General features: G+C 39.3%; 1 protein-coding gene and 1 non-coding gene across 5 annotated transcripts in view; one reads left to right on the top strand and one right to left on the bottom strand.

The window, feature by feature from the left end:
* The window catches only part of PPP1R21 (protein phosphatase 1 regulatory subunit 21), a 70,724-nt gene that overhangs the window by 4,528 nt on the left and 49,690 nt on the right, over window positions 1–16,506 (bottom strand). For 3 of the 4 annotated variants that reach the window (XM_038006911.2, XM_007970697.3, XM_073022956.1), the window contains exons 15-20: window positions 16,185–16,337; window positions 11,957–12,049; window positions 9,305–9,547; window positions 5,234–5,266; window positions 3,269–3,385; window positions 389–487 (exon numbers count right to left, since the gene is read on the bottom strand). In XM_038006911.2, coding sequence (XP_037862839.2) covers window positions 389–487; window positions 3,269–3,385; window positions 5,234–5,266; window positions 9,305–9,547; window positions 11,957–12,049; window positions 16,185–16,337 — 738 coding nt within the window. The remainder of the gene's footprint in view (window positions 1–388; window positions 488–3,268; window positions 3,386–5,233; window positions 5,267–9,304; window positions 9,548–11,956; window positions 12,050–16,184; window positions 16,338–16,506) is intronic. The other variant, XM_007970698.3, reaches the window with a different exon arrangement.
* Window positions 8,496–8,599, top strand: LOC119627400 (U6 spliceosomal RNA). The gene has a single exon (XR_005243596.1). It is a non-coding gene; the product is annotated as a U6 spliceosomal RNA (small nuclear RNA).

Genomic DNA, 16,506 nt, shown 5'->3' with positions numbered 1-16,506 from the left:
GTGAGTAAAAGGGAATATATTATAGCCCAACCTTTCAGTTTAGATCCGTTTTATGACACAGGAAAGAAAAGGAACAGAGTAATACGTACAGAACAAGCCTACAGCTCACCATGACGGGTATGTACAAGGAAGGAAAGATTCTGGGTAAATAAGTATTATTTAAGCAAATGCTGACTATAAAATGATTTAAAATTAGAATCAACTCAGAGAAACAATACAACTACTTTTTGCCTAACATAAGATGTTATTTTTAATGAATTAGAAATACAGTGGTTATTTTAAAAAGCATATCTAGAGATCAAATGCCTTTGGAAAAGAAATGCTGCTTTGCTACCAAAGAACTTTCAATGAAAAAACATTAAAACCGTTTAGGTAACACTTAACTCACCTGAAGTCTGCTGATGTTCTGACTGGCAAGTTTCATTTCTTCTGTCAATGCTTCCTTAGACTTTTCAGCCAAGGCCAGTCTTTTAGAGAGTGCTCGGCACTGTAAAATCAGAAAACATTCCATTACTAGAGGGAGCATTTTCTGAAACTAAATGTGCTTCAGGAAAGGTTGTTAAAAACACTTCCCAAAGGCAAAGTTACTCATTCATTCCACAAATAATCTGTTGAATATCTACAGGCATTGTATCACACATTAGAGCACAGGTAAGAAAGAAGTGGCCCCCACCTTTGTCATTTCAGTAAGGGGAAAAAAGTCTACCACCTTAAGATCAATGTTTTTTTCTTCGCTCTAGCCTGATGACCAGTGGTTACATATAATACATAAGAACTTTCTTTTTTCTTTTTTTTTGAGACGGAGTCTCGCTCTGTTGCCCAGGCTGGGGTGCAGTGGCATGATCTTGGCTCACTGCAACCTCCACCTCCTGGGTTCATGTGATCCTCCTGCCTCAGCTTCCCAAGTAGGTGGGATTACAGGCATGCACCACCACACCCGGCTAAGTTTTGTATTTTTAGTAGAGACGGGTTTCACTATGTTGTCCGGGCTGGTCTCAAACCCCTGACCTCTAGTGATCTGCCCACCTCAGCCTCCTGAAGTGCTGGGATTACAGGTATGAGCCACAGCACCCGTTCTTTACATAAGAACTTTCTACATTTATCTAGGATTCATTTATATTTATACTAGATAAAAAGAAAAGTGATTATTACAAAAATTATCAGGAGCTCCTGACCATGCACTACGGATCCTAAGGTACTTTTCTTGTGTTTTAAAAGTCCTTCATTAGAGACCACATTATAGGAGCAATAAAAGCTTTACTTTTATTATGCACTACTTACAAGGGAAAAAATGAGCACAAGATTGCAAAAATTCCAGGCTGCTTTCTTTAGGGGTTCTACCAAACCAACTCTATCCAGAGAGTGTGCAGATCAAAACGATAAAAGAAAAATCCTATTTCACAATATTGTTCAAAGAGGGTATGAGATTAAAAGGTTCACTAAACTTTCTGATAAGGTTACTGACAAGGAGGATCTGTTCAGACACAAGCAAATGCTATGTCATCATAAGGCTCTCAGAGCAGTAAAGTCATGTGGCGGGGGAGGTCACCACTTCCTGTTTACCAATAAGGAAAAAGTAGGACAATATAAAAATTCTTGAATCACAGTTGCACAGAAGATATTTACTAAAATAACCAAATCTCTTGGAAATAAAACAGCCTAAAAAAATTCCTCAGTTACTTCTTTCATTTCTCACAAAATTTCAGGGCAGTTCAGCCAACCAAGTCAACTGCCTCCTACTAACCAAACATCTACTCTGTGCTCAGCAATGACCCTGACAAAGAGGAAGACAGACATGCAAGGCACAGGTCCTTGTGAAAAGGACAATCGAGTCTGAGACACTAACTCAGAATCAAACAATGAAGATCCACGCCTGCTGGACTGCTGGCTTAGTGATTCAGCATTTCTACTGCTAGTCATTCAGTTTGCTGTCCTCCCGCTTTCCTGCATTCCAACAAGCTGTCACTACTGATCAGCTTATCAAACATGTATGCGATGGCTGCTTGTGAACAACACTGAGCTAAGCACATGACTTATTTTAGCAGGAAATAGATGCAAAGCCCCTCTTCACTTTTAGCAACTGGCCTCCTATCAACCTCTTCAACTCTAGTATAAAAGAAAATCAAGTCAGGTCTCAATAAAGGGTTTCTCCTTCTTTTTCCATTTATTTAACAACTTTAAGCATTATAATTATCTATCTGCTATCCATAACTGACCTTTCAATATAAAGTTTCAAGTCAGAGACCTTGAAGGCATTCTTTCACGTTGAGCAGCATCCATTCTATCTTACCATTTGTTTCCTACTCCTTGGTATCTCTACTTTCTATCTTCATTTCCCCCCTCAATTCTATTAATTGTGTACAATTTTATAGATGATATTGCATAGTGGAATAACTTTATTTTTTTTTTTTTAAGGCAGAGTCTTGGCCGGGGGAGGTGGCTCATGTCTGTAATCCCAGCACTTCAGGAGGCTGAGTCAGGCAGATCACCTGAGGTCAGGAGTTCAAGACCAGCCTGGCCAACATGGTGAAACCCCAACACTAAAAAATACAAAAATTAGCCAGGCATGATGGCGGGTGCCTGTAATCCCAGCTACTCAGGAGGCTGAGGCAGGAGAATCACTTGAACCCAGGAGGCGGGGGCTTTTTTTTTTTTGAGATGGAGTCTTGCTCTGTCGCCCAGGCTGGAGTGCAGTGGCATGATCTCGGCTCACGCAAGCTCTGCCTTCCAGGTTCACACCATTCTCCTGCCTTAGCCTCCCGAGTAGCTGGGACTACAGGCGCCCGCCACCACACCCGGCTAATTTTTTGTATTTTTAGTAGAGGCGGGGTTTCACCGTGTTAGCCAGGATGGTCTTGATCTCCTGGACCTCATGATCCGCCTGCCTCGGCCTCCCAAAATGCAGGGATTACAGGTGTGAGCCACCGCGCCTGGCTCAAATCAGTCTTATATTTATTGAAATAGAGATTTTTAGTTGGTATACAGACTAGTCAATATTAACTCCGCTCACGCCTGTAATCACAGCACTTTGGGAGGCCGAGGCCAGCGGATCACAAGGTCAGGAGATTGAGACCATCCCTGGCTAACATGGTGAAACCCCGTCTCTACTAAAAATACAAAAAATTAGCCAGGTGTGGTGGTACATGCCTGTAGTCCCAACTACTTGGGAAACTGACTTCTCTCTTACAGTGAGTAGTAGGAAAACAGGACAGTGATCTAATTCCTGCAGGGGTTAGGGAAAAAACCACCAATCTAAATCTACACTCACCTCAGCATAAAAATGCACTGACTTACTGTCAGCCAGCTGCAACTGAGACGTAAGTTCCACTATCCTTGCCATGTAGTGATTTTTAATTAAGTCTTCACGAGATTCCACATCTGGAACCTAAATAGAACACAAATACACATAAATAAACAAGTACCAGTGAGATGAAGCATTTCCAGGAAAAAAAAAAGACATTTTGTACATTTTCACTTGAAGTTTGATGAGGAATCACTGTTCTCCTACCCCTCAAAGAAACTTCAGACATAGCAGGGAAGTGTATATTTCAAATTTATTTTATTTAGCATCCTTTCTATTTCAGAATGAAGTTATGGCTTCAAGAGAACAGAACTAAAGTATTGAGAAGCCCACTGGAAGCATGCCCCTCCATCCAGCTTTTATTAGCCACAAACGTGACTTTCTTTTTTTTTTGAGACGGAGTCTCACTCTGTCGCCAGGCTGGAGTGCAATGGCATGATCTCGGCTCACTGCAACCTCCGCCTCTCGGGTTTAAGCAATTCTCCTGCCTCAGTCTCCCAAGTAGCTGGGATTATGGGCACGCGCCACCATGCCCAGCTAATTTTTGTATTTTTAGTAGAGACAGGGTTTCACCATGTTGGCCAGGATGGTCTCGATCGCTTGACCTCGTGGTCCGCCTGCCTCGGCCTCCCAAAGTGCTGGGATTACAGGCGTGAGCCACTGCGCCCGGCGAAACACAAACCTGACTTTCAAAATGTCCATCTGTCTGACTCCTATGCCCTCCTCCAACTGGAAGAGGGCAGGGGAAAGGGGCATATGTATTGGAACCACTAAAATCAAACATTCTTGTTTTCTCCAAAATTATCTTAAGACAACACTAATACTTGTAAACATACTAATAAATTAAACTATTTCTATATTGAAGAGTTTGTGGCCTTTGTCCCAGACTGGTATTTCTACTAGTTACTCAAACAATGACACCCTGTTGAGTTTAGTTTAAAAACACACACAGAAGTTCATGATTATCTATATTACAAGAATAAATACAGAAATCAAAAAATCTACAAGCTTACTTGAACTATATTAACCAGTTTGCCATGCTGAGTGGTCAGTTGCATGACTTCGGTGTTTATTTAACAGTTATTTATAAAGTTACATCTTAAAGCAGCTGGGCACAGTGGCTCACACCTATAATTCCAGCACTTTTGGAGGCCGAGGCAGGTGGATCACCTGAACTCAGGAGTTTGAGACCAGCCTGGCCAATACGGCGAAATCCTGTCTCTACTAAAAGTACAAAAATTAGCTGGGTGTGGTGACATGCGCCTGAAGTCCCAGCTACCTGGGAGGCTCAGGCAGGAGAATCACTTCAACCCGGAGGCAGAGGTTGCAATGAGCTGAGATCATGCCACTGCACTTCAGCATGGGCGACAGAATGAGACTCTGTCTCCAGATAGACAGATAGATAGATAGACAGATAGACAGACAGACAGACAGACAGGGTTACATCTTAGATTATTTCAAAATTCAAAAGTGCAAACCTATCCGACAGGCCACATCTGACCTGGGTTCACTTGCTTTGAGGGCAGGAAACAGCTACCAAGTACATTGTACTTAGTCAAGGCCCTGGATAGCCCTTGCTAAGCCCTGCTTTCCTGGCTGCCCACTGCGAGGACTAACACGGCTCTCAGCCTCATGTAGTATGCCAGCGAATGAAGACCCAAGCAGGAGCCTCATCTTGTCAAATCTCCATGGCAAGTCAGTCAACAAGGCAATTATAAAAACAGGCTATAATTTGTTGGTGACTGTCAAAACAGAACCAGAGAAAAGGTACATGGATCCATCAATGAAGGTGGAAAACACTGGCTCCACATTTGCTAGAAGTGTCAGAAAACAACAACAACAATTGGACAAAGGCGGCTTTTACAGGACTTTGTCGACAAACACGCTGCCAGATATTTACTAACAAACAACATGATGACAAGCACACGTTACCTCACTGTCCGATGTCCTCGTTAAAGTGCCAATCTAGAACATACGGGGAAAAATCTTTTAGAACAGAATGTGTACATTTCAAGCACAATAGGTCAAACACTTGTAATATTTTCTCCTCTCCGTTCATACTGTTTTACAGAGCATTGAGGGTACAGTACTAGAAGATCATCCTCGGACTGTCTCTTACTACAAGGACATGAAGATAGCTAACTGCATTTACTATTTATGCCATGAGGCAGTAACCAATAATGATCATCACTAAATCTTCTATCAAAATGCTGATTAGCCATTCTCACTGAAACCCAACAAATCATCCAGGAGAGAGGAGAAGATCAGCTTTTAACCACAGCTTGCCATTTCTACGCCTATTTCCAAACCAGTAGCCAAGAAGGGGTAAAGACAGTTTTATAGTGACTATAATAATTAAACATTTGAAACAGAAAATGCAAATAATAAACACTCTGATTGAAAGCTCAAAAGGAGAGAGAAGAAATAAATACACTTTTGATATAATGTTATTATGACATAAGTATAAATTTTAGATTTAAATTAATGAAAACAAAAATGTAATTTTAAACACATTAAAATGCTGCTAGATTTTTTTCTAATTTTTTTTAGACACAGGTCTCCCTCTGTCACCCAGGCTGCATTACATTGGTGCAATCAGTAGCATCGAATTCCTGGGCTCAAGAGATCCTCCATCTCCAGCCTCCTGAGTAGCTGAGATTACAGGCATGAGTCACCGTGCTTGGGTGCTGCTAGATTTTTTAAAAGTTTGTTTCTATAGTTTAAGATTTCAAAAACAGATGGTCATGATTACTTAATTCTGGTTATTGTTCAAGGTGGAGGGGCATGTGCTTGGGTACAATGACAAGGAAACTAATGGAAACTCAGTGTCAATGGATTCTATAAATAAGAGATTATACTCAATGAACAGTTTTTTTTGTTTTTTCATTTCTTTAGGGACAGAGTCTCACCCTGTTGCCCAGGCTGGAGTGCAATGGTGTGATCTAGGCTCACTGCAACCTCCACCTCCCAGGTTCAAGCAATTCTCCTGCCTCAGCCTCCCAAGTAGCTGGGATTACAGGCGCATGCCACCACGCCCAGCTAATTTTTTGTAACTTTAGCAGAGGTGGGTTTCACCATGTTGGCTAGGCTGGTCTTGAACTCCTGACCTCCTGATCCGCCCACCTCAGCCTCCCAAAGTGCTGGGATTACAGGTAAGAGCCACCATGCCCAGTCAACAGACAGTTTTAATGTATTCTAAATAGTATTCTCTGGAGTATTGTTCTCAACACTGAGAGTATATAAACTGAATGTGTACTAATGAATGTTATGCCCACCTGGCTGTAAAAGAGTCTTCAATAAGACCTTTCAAAATAGAAGAGCCATAATTTTTCTACTCAATGAAGCAGAAGTAGCAATTACTCTCTTTTAGTTAAAAATTGCTTGGAATAATACTCCAGTCATTTAATTTTACATATTCAAATATGACTGTAGTTTATAAAAATAAACTGCAAGGAAACATCTATTTCACCTGCTCATCCTCACCCCCTTACTCCTGGGTTATGATCTGAAAATGTGGTACAGCACCAAGTCCTTCAAAGGAATGGTATTGTTTAAATGCAAGGAAAACTTTTTACTTTTTTTTTTTTTTTTTTTTGAGACAGAGTCTCGCCCTGTCTCCCAGGCTGGAGTGCAATGGTACGGTCTCAGCTCACTGCAACCTCCGCCTCCTGGGTTCAAGCAATTCTTACCTCAGCCTCCTGAGTAGCTGGAATTACAGGTGCCCACCACCACGCCCAGCTAATTTTTTTTTCTTTTTAATCTTCAGTAGGGATGGGGTTTCACCATGTTGGCCAGGCTGTTTTCGAATTCCTGACCTCGTGATCCACCTGCCTCGGCCTCCTAAAGTGCTAGGATTACAGGCGTGAGCCGCCACACCCAGCAATGCAAGGAAAACTCTTAACACAGATTACTTCAACATTTTCTCATATGATACTAACAAGAGTATAAACTGATACAGTCCTTTTAAAAAATAATTTGGTAATAAAGATCAAGGAATTTGAAAATATTCATGCCTTCTGATGTAGTAATTCCAACCCTGAGAATACATCCTGAGGTAATCATTTAACATGCAGAAATAATCTTATACATAAAAATGAGACATTATTTAAAAGTTGTCACCAACGTCTAATCATAGGTAAACTAAGGTATGAGAGATATGGAATACTATGAAATCAGTAAGTTTACACTAAGTTTCTCATAACAGGAGGTTTATGTTTTCACATTATGCTAAAAGATTTGAAATTTTATGTAGTACAATCTCAACTGTATATGAAATTTAGTAGAAAAAAATGATAACATTGGTGGCTTGATTATTCAGGATGTCATTTTTATACTTAAAATATATGTTTAAAAATTCTATTAATTTAAGCAATGCTTTTCAATTCCAGCAAAAAACAGAAATGTCTATTGTTTTGTGCTTTTACTTTAAGGTTATTGCTATCTTTTTTTATAATATATAATAGATGGCTGAATATTCAAATTATAATACTAGAGATCTTGCTAAAAATTACAAGTATTTTACTCTTGAAATGTTACAGAGTTAGAAATAAGTTTCTATCTGAGGTTACTTCCTCTGCCTCAAAGTGTTTGAACCAAAGTAATCTCCCGGTAAGATGAGCTTCCTCTGTTAATCAATTAACACCGAAATGAGCACAGACTTGCTCCCAGCACCCAAGAGGAAGAAGACAGAAAAGGCACAAAGACACACACACATACACAGTCACACACTTAGTTCCCTTAAGGTCACTTAAAGGACACAGGGGTTAAAAGAAAGGCTGAAAAGTAGAAACATCAAGGAAAGCAGAAAACTCCATCTCTTTTTATTTCTGTTGTGCACTGTGTGCAAGGCAAGACTCCAGGTTATTTTTGGCAGAAATCTGTTGTTGGTAGTTAACCTGTCTTTTGTTATAGGAGTGCTGGCTGTGACCCTTATGATGGAGAGGAAAGGTATCAGGTCCTCTCCACCCCTACACTAACTAGTTGATTTAAATAGCAACTTCTAAAGTCACCAAACCCAACTAAGGTCATCATCACTCATGGCCCAATAGTGTTCAGTACTAAAGATTTTTCATGTCCCTAGAAATTGTTTTCACTTACATATGTAAGAATAGGGCTTTCCACTGAAAATGTTCAAATAAAAAGATAATTCTAAACTTTCAGCAATTGACATTAACAACTCAAATATACCAGCATTGTGCTTGCTTCAGCAGCCCATGTACTAAAATTGGGACGATATGGAAATTTGCATGGCCCCTGCTCAAGGATGACATGAAAATTCATGAAGCAATCCACGTTTAAAAATTTTTATTAATTTATAAAAAATATATATATGCCAGTGTTACCAATTCCAGCACCTCAGTAAGGCAAGCAGTAAGCAAATGAGTTTATTTGATTTTTATTTTTGTTTTTTGTTTTTAGAGTCAAGGCCTCACTCTGTCGTCCAGGCTGGAGTATAGTGGTACAATAATAGCTCACTGGAGCCTTAGACTCCTGGGCTCAAAAGATCCTCCTGCTTCAGCCTCCGGAGTAGCTGGGACAACAGGTGTGGGCTACCACACCCGGCTAACAAACGAGTTTATGTTGGCTAATCTGTTTTCTGACATGGGTAAGACACAAGGCTATCTTGGTTAAGAGGGCAAGGATGGGATGAGACATCACATCACTTATCAAGTGTGTGACTTCATGTGAGTTATTTTTCTTTGATCCTTGGTTTCCTCAACTATAAAACGGAGTTATGACAGTACCTACAATCTCACACAGGCTGCTGTCTATGAACCAGGAAACAGACCCTAACCAGACAGTGAATCTCCTAGCACCCGAATCTTAAACTTCCCAGCCTCAAGAACTGTGAGAAATAAATTTCTGTGGTTTACAAGATGCTCAGTTTATGGTATTTTGATATAGCAGCCTGAATGAACTAAGACAATGGTTAATGTTGAATATTAGATCCTTACCAATCAGCATTTTAAAAAGAAAACTGAGGGCAACCAAGAAGACACTTACTAGACTGGTGCTCTGAATGGGCTCGGACACAGCTTTAGCTGTGGCTTCATCCTGGCCAGCAGCATTTGACACGGCAGCATTTTCCTGGGCCAGCCCAACCAGCTGGCCACTACTTGTATTCTTCAGCTTATCTGCAATTCGCTGGTTTTCTTTTTCTAGCTTGATTTTGGCTAATTGTGCCTCCAACATCCAATGTTCTTTTTCCTGCTCCAGTTTAGAAATCTTTTCCAAACTCTGTTGAACCTTGAAAAATAACAGTGTTGTATCTTAGAGACTAATATAGATAAAACTTAGTGGCTAAAAACTATTTTACAGAATGTAAACAAAAACTACCCCACAGAGGTAAAAATATGATAATAAAGCTTGACCCTAGAATAGGGAGAGATTTATTAGACATGATATAAAAAGCACAATCATAAATCGAGAAATTAAACTATAGCAAGACAAAAAAAAAGAAAACCCTACTCATTGAAAAACATCAAGAGTGAAAAGAAAACTCAAAATCAAATTAGAATCTGTAAAGCATTTATCCAACAGAGATCCAATAACCAGAACATACAAGGGATTCTTGCAAACCAGTAAGACAGACAACTCAATAGAGAAAAAGGCAAAGAAAAAAAAAGAAAAGAAAAAAAAAACCCAACAAAAGACTTGAACAAGACTATAAGCAAATTAAAAAGTATGCAATGTCACTAATTATCAAAGCACAGCAACTTCAACCATCCACTTAACTAAAATAGAAAAAATAGAGAATACAAAAATGGGCATGTTTGTGAACAATTAGAACTATAGGTGGTGCAAAAGTAATTGTAGTTTTGCCATTTATTTAAAAGTAATATCAACAACTGCAATTACTTTTGCACCAACCTAATACCATAGCTGAACGCAAAAAGCCAGATCAGAAAGAGCATAATTGCATTAAAAAAAAAAAAAAAAAAAAAAAAACCCAAAAAAATTGGGTTTTAAAAAAAAAAAAAAAAAAAAAAAAGGTTCAGTATCAGGAGAGTATCCAGTCACTACTCTCCTACCTTTGGGAGAGAGGAGAGTAGTGACTGGAAATGGGCATGAGGAAGGCTTCTAAGGTCCTAGTAATTTTTAAGGTAAATCTTTGCTACAAAAAACTCTCAAATCATTTTTTCTCTGTTCTCACACTTTAACAATCAATACAGGAGACTTCTGTGACCCCATAATATGTGGGGATATTTCCCCACCAACAAACAAGTAGTCAGTTTTATTGTGGACATCAGCTGGATGTCCTCCCATTTAATTCCACCACTATCTACATGGAGATAGTGTTAGCTCCCACAGATTGCGAGCTCAGTTCCCAAAAATGCCTCCCCTGCAGACAGCAGTCGCAAGTCTGGACCTTGAGAACTCCCTCTTTGAGTTTGATTAATTTGCTGGAGTGGCTCACAAAAGTCAGGGAAACATGTTTACTGGCCTATTACTGAGGATACAGATTAAGAGATTTAGAGTGAAGCAGAGGAAGGTGTGCAGAATTTCCATGCCCTCCCTGGGCATGCCACCCTCCAAGAGCCTCTGTGTGTTCAGCTATTCAGAAGCTCCCAAACCCTGCCCTCCTGGGCAGTTTATGGAGACTGCACTGGATAGGCATAATTGACAACCATGAAGAAATGTGACTGGATCTAAATCCAACAAGCCCCGCTGGGCACAGTGGCTCACGACTATAATCCCAGCACTTTGGGAGGCCAAGGCAGGGGGATCACCTGAGGTCAGGAGTTCAAGACCAGCTTGGCCAATATGGCGAAACCTTGTCTATACTAAAAATACAAAAATTAGCCAGGCATGGTCGTATGCACGTGTAATCCCAGCTACTCTGAAGGCTGAGGTAGGACAATCGCTTGAACCCAGGGGGCGGAGGTTGCAGCGAGCTGAGATCACGACACTGCACTCCAGCCTGGGAGACACAGCAAGGCTCCATGTCAAAAAAACCCCACAAAACCCAATAAGCCCTGTCAGTTTAGATTCTTCTCCGTGCAGCAGCATTTCTTCCTCTAAGGTATGGGGCAAGACTTCCTCTGGAATGAAGGTCTTATGCCCTATAATGCCATATAGTCAGATTAGAGTCCTGCCTTAGGCAAGTAAAAAGAGGGCAAGAGAAGATCAGAGAGAGAGATTCCATTTACTACAACAAGGACTATGGGAGTTATGAGCCAGCAACCATGGACAAATATATACATATATTTTTTTTTCCTTTTTTTCTGAAAAAGACTGTGCCTCCCACTCCCACCCACTCCCCAAATTCAACTGACTACTAAATACTGCAAATTTTTCATTCCTGCTCCTTTAAGAAATGAAAATAACTCAAGAGTCACTAGCTCTTGCCCCCTCTTGTACTTTAGTATTTCAGACATTTAAATCTAGTACCTAAAAAAAAAGAATTAATCATCATGGCCAAAGTATGCTGATAGTACTTTAGTTCCAATTATAACACCAACTGAATCAAGATGACTTAGAGTGTAAACATGTTTTTCAACAAATTATGTCTATTTGCTTTTTAGTATGTATTAAACAATTCATTTCACATGTTTATGCAGACTTTTGAATCATTCTACATATCTTAAAAACTTTCTTTGAGGGATTTAACATTTCTGTTCTTTAACAATTTCCATGGTTTTCCCAGTGACATACTTGCTGTGCAAGGCCTTCTCGACTTTCAGTAGAGCTGAGAAGGATGCGGCGGTTTGCCAGTGCTTCCTCATAAGGCACAGACTCCAAGAGGGGCTTTGAAAAAAGCATCATAAGAATTAAAGAAAAAATACTGTATCACCCCTCCCCTGCATCCAACATACACAAAGAATGCTAAACGAGGTATGACAATAAATTCAGATGTATGTCAAAGTAGACTATTTTCTTTAGTACATGTGAAAAGAAAGATAATTTTTTAAAAGAAAAATAATAGGCCAGGTGTGGTGGCTCACGCCTGTAATCTCAGCACTTTTGGAGGCCGAGGCGAGTAGATCACGAGGTCAGGAACTCAAGACCAGCCTAGCCAATATGGTGAAACCCTGTCTCTACTAAAAATATAAAAATCAGCCAGGTGTGGTGGCACATGCCTATAGTCCCAGCTACTAGGGAAGCTGAGGCAGGAGAATCACTTGAACCCGGGAGACGGAGGTTGCAGTGAGCAGAGACTGCACAATTGCACGCCAGCCTGGGCAACAGAGGGAGACTCTATCTCAAAAAGAAAAAAAAAAAAGGGAAAAATAATAAAGAATTTATAACAATTATAAATGGTCACTGACTTACCTTGGTTCGACTGATGATTTTACAATGGTGCATTTAGTAGAAATCATACTTTTGAATACTCATACATACAACCATTCTGTTTTTTACTTTCAGTACAGTATTCGGTAAGTTATATGATATATTCAACACTATTATAAAATTAGCCAGGATTGGTGGCTCACTCCTGTAATCTTAGCACTTTGGGACACTGAGGTGATGGATGGCTTGAGGTCTGGAGTTTGAGACCAGCTGGGCCAAAATAGTGAAACCCTGATGCTACTAAAAATACAAAAATTAGCCGGGCGTGGTGGCACACACCTGTAATCCAAGCTACTCAGGAGGCTGAGGCAGGAGGATCCTTTGAATCCCGGAGGCAGAGGCTGCAGTGAGCAGAGGTTGCATCACTGCACTCCAGCCTGGGTGACAGAGTGAGATGCCATCTCAAAAATAAATAAATAAGGCCAGACACAGTGGCTCATGCCTATAATCCCAGCACTTTGGGAGGCCAAGGCGGGTGGATTACCTAAGGTCAGGAGTTTGAGACCAGCCTGACCAACATGGTGAAACCCTGTCTCTACTAAAAATACAAAAAACATTAGCCAGGCGTGGTGGCAGGAGCCTGTGGGAGGCTAAGGCAGGAGAATCACTTGAATCCAGGGGGTAGAGGTTGTGGTGAGCCAAGATCGTGCCATTGCACTCCAGCCTGGGTGACAGAGCAAGACTCTGATTCAAAAATAAATAAATTAATTAATTAAATTAAATAGGCTTTATGTTAGATGACTTGCCCAAGTGTAGGCTAATGTAAATGTTTTGAGCACATTTAAGGCAGGCTAGGTTGGTAGATTAGGTACATTAAATGCATTTTTGACTTTTCTTTTTTTGTGACAAGGTCTCACTTTGTCACCCTGGGCTGGCGTGCAGTGCTGTGATCACGACTCACTGCAGCCTTGACCTCCCAGATTCAAGGGCTCCTCCTGCCTCAGCCCAGCCTCCCAAGCATGTACCTGGGACTACAGGCATGCACTACCATGCCAGGCTAATTTTTTTTTTTTTTTTTTTTTTTTTTTTTTTTGTAGAGACGAGGTCTCCCTATGTCACCCAGGCTGATCTTCAACTCCTGGGCTCAAGTGATCCTCCCACCTTGGCGTCCCAAAGTGTTGGGATTACAGGTATGAGCCACTGCACCCGGTTGCAATATTTTCAACATACAAGGGGCTTATCAGGACATAATCCCATCATAAGTCACGGGGCATCAGTATAAGCTACACTAACTAAAACCATATGGACTTGCACCAATATAGACAGATGAAGAACAGAATAGAAAATCCAGAAACAAACAAAAGCATACATAAAAATTTATTATCTGGCAAATATTGCATTTCTGACTGAAGAAAAGATGGACTAAATAAATGATACAAAAACAACTAGCTAATTATTGAAAAAAATAATGTAGATCCTTCTTTGACATCTTGTATCAGAATAAATTCTAGTTGAATTAAAGATCCAAATCTAAAACTTTATTTATTTATGTATTTTTTTCCAGCTACTACAGGCTGCCTGTCCAAATATAAAAATTTAGACTGCAAAATGCTGGAAGAAAATAGAGGTGACTACCTTGGAAAGTAACCCCGGCTAAGAATGATCACCATGAAGAAAAAAATCTATTTGATGATACAAAAATAAAAACTTCTATTTTGAAAAACTACTACAACAAACTAGGGAAAAATACTTCCCACATAAACACAAAATTAACATTCTTAATATAGAGAGAGCTCTTTCAATCCTAATTAGAAACATTTATTTAAAAATAGGTAAATGACCTGAATAGAGAATTTATACAATAAACACAAGTGATAACCATGAAAGGATGTTCCATCTCATTAACAAGCAAAGATACATAAACCAAAACAACAGCAAGAAACTTCTGAGATGGACAAATATTAAATGCATGGGTTAAATTCATATTTCTACTACTGGCAAACTATAAATAGGTAACCTCCCTGGAGTATAGTCTGGAAAAACATGCCAAAATTTGAAACATTCACAGACTTTGAACCAGCAATTCACATAGGGAGATAGGTAGCTTTTATACTGTGGGAAGTATCCTTCAGAGTACCCATTTTGAAGGACAACTGGCAACTACTATTAAAACTTAAAATGTACAAGCCACATGGCCTACAACATTCTACTTCTCATATTCCACCCATGTGCCCAAGGAACCATTTACAAGGCTATCCATTGCAGTATTATTGTAACGGTAAAAAAGTGGAATTAACCTAAATGCCTACCAATTAAGGTAAACCTAAACAAACTATGGAACATCCATATTATAGAATTCTATGCCACATCTAAAAGGAATATAGTGAGTACCACATGTAATGATAGAGACAGTCTCTAAATCATTATTTTAAAGAAAAAAGGCAAATTGCACAATGAAACATGCATTTGGTAAGAAAAAAAAAAAGAAAAGAAAAAAGGAGAAAAGAACAAAAGAAAAGTGAAGGAAGGAAGGAAGAAAAATTCTGTGTATTGTTTATAGATTGCATGCTTATAAATGCTCAAAGAGCCTGAAAGGTTACACATCAAACTGGTAACTATGGTTACCTCTAGAGAGGAACTGGAATTAGGGATTATAATTTACCTGTAATGATCGAATTTAATATAAGAACGTGTTTATGCATTGCATAGTTAAAATGTTTAAAGAAATGAGAAAAAAGCAAAATGCACAAATTGCATGTGCAAGAATATCCACTGTAGCACTCCACTGTAACAGTGAAAAACAGGCAACAACTGAAATATCTACCAGCAATGAATTAAATTATACATTTACAGAAGGAAACACTATAAATAATGATGACAGCTGGCAGCTCTGGGTGCACTGTCTATAAGTTAGCCCTGCTCCGCAAGGAGCAGCTAAAAAATAAAAAAAAAATAGTAATTTATATTATATTTTATTATTCCTATTTTTTATTCTTTTTTAATGATGTCCCTTGAGTCATGTATTTTATAGATACAATTTTTGAGATACACATAAATATATCCTCAATGCATTAAGAGAAAAAAAATTCTAAAACAGTCCATGCACCTAAATACATTCTGCTTTTTATAGTATGTGTGTGCACTCACAACATATACTAACATTTTTTGGATATAAATATATTGTTTTCTAACAAAGTCAAGTGTAGCCACAGTTGGGTGGTAGGATTACAGGTGACCACAATTTTCTTCTTAATGTACTGTAGTATCTTCTCTTTTTTTTTTTTTTTGCAACAACCGCATATTCTTATTCAGAAAAAAAGTCACACACATATTTCTCTTTTTTCTGTTTCCACAAGTTTAAGAGTTTCTGAAGTTCAATGTTTACTGTTTGCCTGGCTACCTCACACCAGGCACTCTATCAGGCACTTGGGACATGAGTCCAACATGGCCTATAAATATAGGCAATGCTGCTTATCAGGTAAAGTCCGGGTCCTGTCACCTCCTCTTCCCCACAGTCCTCCCCCAACACCCACCAACAACCTGCAATATCGTATAAAATGTCAGCAATATAAACTGCAGAAAAACTCTTGCCATTCTATAGAATGATTCCTGATGTTTCCTGTGATTTAAACATTAACAGCAGCTAACAAACCTTTCTCAAAGACTTCATATAGGCAGCAGCTTTTTTCTTATACTGTAGCATGCATTCAGCGGAAAGAGGACTAATGAATCCACTCGCTGCCTTAGGTCCATAGCTCAGTGAAGCAATGAAGTAGTCCAAATTGTTGCTGAAGAAGGATGCAATCTAAACAAAGTGTGACAAGAAAACAGATTTTGTTTTCCAACAATATATCTAAAATATATATCTAATAGTTTTTGCAGCAAAGTTTAAAGATGTTGAGAATGGAAATGGAAATGAAATTCCAACACCTGCCCCAAAGCCCACATTTATTTATTTGAGAATACCTAGGCAA

Source organism: Chlorocebus sabaeus, chromosome 14 (assembly GCF_047675955.1).
Source record: "Chlorocebus sabaeus isolate Y175 chromosome 14, mChlSab1.0.hap1, whole genome shotgun sequence".
In the NCBI taxonomy this organism is placed as follows: Eukaryota; Metazoa; Chordata; class Mammalia; order Primates; family Cercopithecidae; genus Chlorocebus; species Chlorocebus sabaeus.
Note: the sequence above shows the minus strand (reverse complement) of the source record. Positions and strands in the feature narration are given on the sequence as shown.